Source organism: Plectropomus leopardus, chromosome 10, assembly GCF_008729295.1.
Source record: "Plectropomus leopardus isolate mb chromosome 10, YSFRI_Pleo_2.0, whole genome shotgun sequence".
NCBI lineage: Eukaryota > Metazoa > Chordata > Actinopteri > Perciformes > Serranidae > Plectropomus > Plectropomus leopardus.
In genome coordinates, this window is record NC_056472.1 from 19,992,262 (window position 1) to 19,998,903 (window position 6,642).

General features: G+C 39.6%; 1 protein-coding gene across 1 annotated transcript; it reads left to right on the forward strand.

Annotated features, from left to right (window-relative positions):
• Window positions 1–1,970: 1,970 nt before the first annotated feature.
• Window positions 1,971–6,174, forward strand: LOC121949057 (FAST kinase domain-containing protein 5, mitochondrial). The gene is made up of 2 exons (XM_042494650.1): window positions 1,971–2,059; window positions 3,330–6,174. The coding sequence occupies exon 2, from the start codon at window positions 3,342–3,344 to the stop codon at window positions 5,781–5,783; it is 2,442 nt and encodes an 813-aa protein (XP_042350584.1). The 5' UTR covers window positions 1,971–2,059; window positions 3,330–3,341; the 3' UTR covers window positions 5,784–6,174.
• The last annotated feature ends 468 nt before the right edge of the window (window positions 6,175–6,642 follow it).

The window sequence follows — 6,642 nt, forward strand, 5'->3', positions numbered from 1 at the left end:
ATCTCTTACCAAAGCTCCTCTCTCTGAAGGGGCATGAATAGTGCTCCTCCTTAAATGTGGGGGGATTGTCGAGTTCACCTTTCACCTCTAGATTCAGTCATGTGTGAAGTCACAAAATGGAGGCACAGAAGAAGTTGCCCATCTGCTCAGACATTTAAAAAAGGCCGATATGTTATATGTGATGCTTTTCTACTGAGATGACACAACATTTATTGGTTTCTGAAAAATGTTTGATAACCTAACTAGAACAGGAGTTTATCAGTTAAAAAAGTGAAAAATGTTGTACATCTATAATTTAACTTTACTAATTATATTAAGTGTACATCTGAATTTTAAATGACAAACTTCTAACTTGAACACTGGAGGACATAATTAGTCAACAGGAAGGAAACACCAGTTGAAAATTAGTGTCTGGCAAGAGGTTGCGTTCACAAATTAAACAAAGGGTATTTTAATGTCCGACCTGATGAATTCAATCTTAAAAAAATTGTAGGTAAAAATGCAATTAAATGTAAACTATATCCAGTGAAATATTATGAATACAATTATTGTTTGAACAAACTTCTGACCACATCCCCATTTCAAAACAATAGTTCAGCTTTAAAAAAAATAGCATTCCTGAGCCACTCAAGCCAAACAGGTTGAGAAAACCAGTTGCAGACAATCTGTAAAGCCTACACAACAGTTTTGAGTCTAGAGTCAATCACAAAAATGCAGCAGTATTTTGTTCTCTCGAGTTTAACTAGGGCTGATAAATCTTCATACATTTTGATGTGGATATGGGTCAAAACATCAAAACTGAAATCTGTGTGCTATGCTCAAAATGAAATAACATCAAATCCTATGAAGATCCCTCTAAAACAGAACTATTGATGACCCATGTCATCATGACATATACTCAGCATACATAAAATATTTGAATATGTGGGCTTCTTTGCTCTTAGCAGAAATTGTCTGTATGAACAAAAAACAGTTTCATTAAAATCTAATTTCTTAGCTCACAATCTATTCATTGAATTAATAGTGTTTGCAAGAAAACATAACTCCAAAATTAATAGGCCTATTGACACTGACGTAATTCAAATAGGCTATGCTTTTGGGTGAACTGAAACATATTTCTTCAAATGAAATGTGACAGTATTATGTTTCAATACTATTCAACTTTACAAAATGCATAATGAACAATGTGCAATCGGACAAAATAGATAAAACAAAGTAGCACTGTGACAAATGCCTGCTGTTGCCTGGTTCTTTTGTTGTTGTTTTTTCCAACAACAAAGTTCATAAGTGACAGAATGCATGTTATAATGTTAATATAATGATGCAGTAAATAAAAGTACTGGTTTGGTGTTATTATGGTATGCTAAACAATTTAAACTATACATTTATGGTAGGCCTATGTGACATTGTGACATACCATAAATAGGCCCACAATTCTTTCAAATATCTTAAAATGAAACGGGTATTTTTTCTCTTTTTTGCAACATTTTAGTTGTAAACAATTATATTAAACAAAAATTGGCTAAAAGTCTGTGAATGTGTTGGTGTAATAATTGTATCTGTTATGCTATGTACCACTTCTCTCTCTCTCGCTCTCTCTCTCCTTTTTTTTTTTTTTTTTTTTTTGTTTCGTCGTCCTATTGTTTGAACCGCCCCGGCTGCCGTAGGGCAAACTGCGTGGTGCAATTGGCTTTGGTTGCTCTCTACGGAAGTCACACCAATCTACCAAAATAATGTCACACCACAACCCAAACACGATGCTTTACACTCATCTATTACGGAAAATAACAGTGAAAATCATTTTTTCTTTACAATATTAAAATATGTGCATCACAGCACGATATTTTAATTAATCTTTAGGACATCGATGGCGAAATTGTTTAACTATCAAATCTACATTTTTTTTATTTTGAAGGTTGACGTATTAGACTCCCGGTGTATTTGAAGCATTTCTGTTGACTTAACACTTCATTTTCTTGTAACCTTGTGCGGTTTTTACTTTACATTTTACAGTTCGCACTGTTAATAACAGTACCGTGTTGATGCAGGGGAGTTAAAGGTGAGTTTATCAGCTTAGTTAGAGCAAATATAGATGTTTGTGATGCGGTTTATTCAGTATTTTAATCCATGGGACACTTAGCATGTGAAGTTAGCTGTTAGCAGTTTGGCTGATCCCCGCTGTACTGACAGACAACCTACTGAAACGTGCATGTTAGAGCTGGACTGAACAAATATACAAAGATATCTTCGTATATGTATGTGTGTGTGTATGAATTTACTCAAACAACAGATATCCCATTTTCCAGACAGGAAACACTTATAACAATTGTTTGTAAGTGGTGTTTTACATTTGATAGCAGTTTATAAGCAGAGTTGTACTCAGATATGTATATGTACAGCCATGTGTAGCACTGCATGTAAAGTGTCTTGAAATCATGGTTTTTATGAAGGGAAATGCTCTACTCACTCAGGTCACACTGCGCTGGACCCTGTGTGTAAAATTTACGATTAAATATATATTTGTGACACTTATCATGCTTGGTAATAGGGGTGGCAATCACCAGAGGCCCCACAATACAGTATCATCACAAATAATTTGGTCACAATACATTATTATTATGATTTTAAATGTTTTGTGACAGCATATACTGCAATATATAATGGTATATTAGCTTTTTCCAAAGTAAATTTTGGCCCCAAAAGGAAAACTTTGTCAATATCTTCCATCTTAAAACAATGTTTTAAAGATAGTTTCTCACTTAAGTCATTTTTATTGCAGCAAAATTTGCTGAATTGACTGAAAAACAATTCTATTAGGCTGCGAAAAGTTAAATTTATATTTACAAGATTAATAATTTATATACAAAAGAAAAATCAGTACCTGGCATCCATGAAGCTGTACAATATTGACACGCAAAAATATCTCGATACTGTGCTGCATTGATTTTTTCCCTCATTCCTATTTGGTATAACAAAGATTTTAGATCATTATGTTCCATAAATGTCGGTTAAAGTGCACAGCATGTACAAAACAGGTTTATGCACTTAAAACATAGATTTTATTTTATGCTGCTCTTCAAATCTAAATTGAATGGTTAAAACTTAATTATTTTCATTTCTGCCTTTCACCCTTTGTGAGATGCACGGTTTTCCTGGCTTATGACTAAATTTGAAGTGAACCTGATTCACAGATAAAGTACTCTCAGTCAAAAAAAACAACAATACATAGCTGATTGCAGTAAATTACTGACAGAGGGAATTGCATGTTTTGTTGACTTTAATTTGCTGTTTTCTAGCTGTCTTTTAAAATCATGTTTTTGCCTTTTTAGTCTGGCAGATTAATGGCTGCCTGCGTGCTGTGTCGGCGGGTGCCCAGGCTACGCTACCTCTCAGGCTTCAGAAAGGAATTCACCCAGGCTCAGCATGCGCCTGTCAAACAACAGGATGAGACTGATGATCATGAGGGAGAGAAAGAAGTATTGCAACACCAGGAACCCTCTCCCCAAGGAGAATACAGGCTGTATTACAACCCCTCCTCATACCAACACTTGGCATGGAACTCTGTAACCTCTGGGAGCCAAACAGATAATGACGAGGACGATCAGTGTCTCTCCACTCTTGCACCTTCCTTCTGGCAACAGAGCAATCGCTACAGTGTGAGTTGCTCGAGGCGTCTCTCCAGCTCAAAAAACACACTTCTTAAATTAGCTTTTGACAAAGACTCTGAACGTGAGATGCCATCAGTGTCATCGTACAACAGAAAACCCACACCGCCAGAAGTTAAAGTAGATACCCGCGCCTTCATGAAATGTCGGCCAGAGTACGCCTCCATGACCCCTGACTTCAGCCAGCAGCTTCACCCAATCGAATGGGAAGAGGCTCTGATGGTGCTCAAAAAGGTGGCTGTCTTAAAAGGCAGCATGAAACCATCAGATGTGTCTGAGTTTCTTGTGAAGCTGAGTTGCTTGCACCAGGACAAGATGTCACTATTGAGGAGCGACCAGCGCTTTGTCATACTGCTTCGATATTCTGTGGAACACCTTCGCTTCTTGACTCAGCCTCAGCTGCTGGAGGTGCTGCAGTCCTTTGTGTGGCTGGGTTTGCCATCTAACCACACTGTACTCGGGCTTTATGAGGCGGAGCTGAGCCGCCGGGCCAACCACATGAGTTTGCACCAGTTGCTGTTAGCTGCTGACTTGTGGCGCAACATTGGAAGGCAGGTACCCCAGTTCTTACAGCACCTCTATGACACAGTCCGTCTAAATCTGGGACAGATTGGGGTCCCTGAGCTGGTGCAACTGTTGTATATAATAGGAGAAGGGAGGCAGTGCCCAACAGACCTGATTCATCCTGTAGAGAAGCTTCTCATATGTCATTTACAGCAGCTGTACCCCGAGGAGGTCGGTGCTGTATGCTTGGGGCTCTTTAAATCCCAGACTTCAGTATCTGAGGAAGCAGTGACTCAAATAGTTGATAAGGCACACTCTTTTGTGAAGGAGATGAGCGACTTTGCCATGGTGAATGTGCTGAAATTTCTGCGTTTCAGTTATCTGCTCCACAAGCCGTGGCTGCAGGCCATAGCAGAGGAAGTTCCTCGACGGGCCCATAGGATTAGTGTCCAGGGGCTGATGCATGTGGCACTTACCTGTTCAGCGCTGCATTACCACGATGAGAACATCCTAAAGGCCATTGCTGAGAGAGTTCCCTCTCTGGCGCCATACTGTAGGAGTAAAGACTCTTGCAAACTGCTGTGGGCCTTCGGCACATTAGGGTTTCCTCCAGTCAAGAGCCCAAGCTTCTATCCGAGCCTCATAGAGGCGCTTAACAACAGGAAGGCTGAATTCCAGCGATACCCAGAGCATCTGCTTACTGGTCTTCTAGGCCTGGCCTTTGTCTCTAAATTCCCAGAGGACCTAATTACATTAGCTTTGAGTCCTGAATTTGTCAACTTAGCAACGAAAAGCACACAGCTGGAGCTGAAAAAAGACTTGTTCACATTAGATGAAACCGTGGCTCTGGAGTTGCCTCATTGGAGTGGCCCGCGGCTGAGCAGTGAACTCAAAGAGGAGGTGGTGGAAATGCTGTGGAAGTTAGCTCAGTCAACCGTGTGCCAGAAACCAGAGGTTCAAGAGGCAGAATCTGCTCTGCAGGATCTGCTCGGAGGAGAGGAGTTTGTTTGTAAGAGAATGATTCTCCCCCACACTCGCTCCATCGACCTGGAAGTACATTTGGACTCCAACGGACAGCCGATACCTGTGAACCCAACACCCCACACCGTCACGCCGTCTCCAAATAACAGTACAACCAGATTTCCTTCTCATCAGGGTTGGAGAAGACTGAATTTAGAAGTAACCTTAACGGACAATCTTTTGGCACAGCTAATCAATACCAAAAACACCACAGAACCTTTAACCTCACCTCCCACATTTAAGCCTACGTCTCCTCGCAGAGTAAAGCATGAGGAGGGTGGGAGACTGTTTGACACAGGGCTGGACCTGACAAGTGACATTATAGAAACTCTTGCCAAACCCAGCATTATGGGCTCAGCCCCTCAGAACACCAAAGGCACAGTCAAACTTGCTATCCAAGTTTCCAGCAGGAACCACTACTGCTACCACTCACAGCAGTTGTTGGGCCTTCATGTCTTGAAGAGGAGGCATTTGAAGTTGGCAGGCTACACAGTTGTAGAGCTTAGCCATCAGGAGTGGTTCTCCATGCTGAGAAAAAGTAGGACTGAGAAGCTGGCATACCTGCACTGCAAAATCTACGACAGTCTGCCATGATTCTCTGACCTTCAACAGCAAACTGGGACTGCAAACTATGTTGGCACTCTTAAGTTTGTTATGAGTTATGTGCAAAGCACAGAAAATGTCTTATTAAGAAGAGGAACAGACGTTTATCCAAACCCACTATTGATTGTTGTACATGTTTAGTTCAAAATGCATTTCTTATGTTTTATTTTGTCAAAACAGACAAGACTTTTTTTGTGAAAATAATGCAAATTAAAAAAATGAATCACCTCACTGTCCTGATCATGGTTTTCATATGATTTCATTGCATACATTTGGTTTATTGATATGTATTTTATTTTACTCAATTTACTCGAATTTAAGTCTTCCTGCAATAATGTGCTAATGCCAGGGTTCCCACAGTCATGGAAAACCTGGGAAATTCATGGAATTTCAGAATCCCATTTCCTACACCTGAGAAAGTCATGGAATCAGTAAAAATGAGTGAAGTTTTGAAAAAGTCCTTGAATTTTGTTCTGTGTCATGATTTTTTTTCAGTAATGTTTCATGGATAACCATCCATGAAATGTAACATTAGAACAAATTTAATTTCTGTAATTGTGTTGGAACCCTGTAATGCTAAAGGGCTAAAAGAAAAACTGTGTTTTTTTGCATCATACTTGCAAAAAAATCATGCATCATACACTCACTCATGCATGATGGTCTCCTCAGAGGTCAGTGCATCCGTTCAAGTGTTTTTAGATTGTGGCTCGCATGCACGTCAAAGGTCATACTTGATCTTTTCAGCTGATGTGAATGTAACAGACTTATTTTTTGGTGGCTGCTCATAAACAGTAGAATTCATGATGTATTTGGATAAAGGATTAAAATCATCCATTACAATTTACTACTA

Bases quoted from the DNA above. Each gene is read 5' to 3' on its own strand.
- LOC121949057 (XM_042494650.1), top strand. From the start codon at position 3,342: ATGGCTGCCTGCGTGCTGTGTCGGCGGGTGCCCAGGCTACGCTACCTC.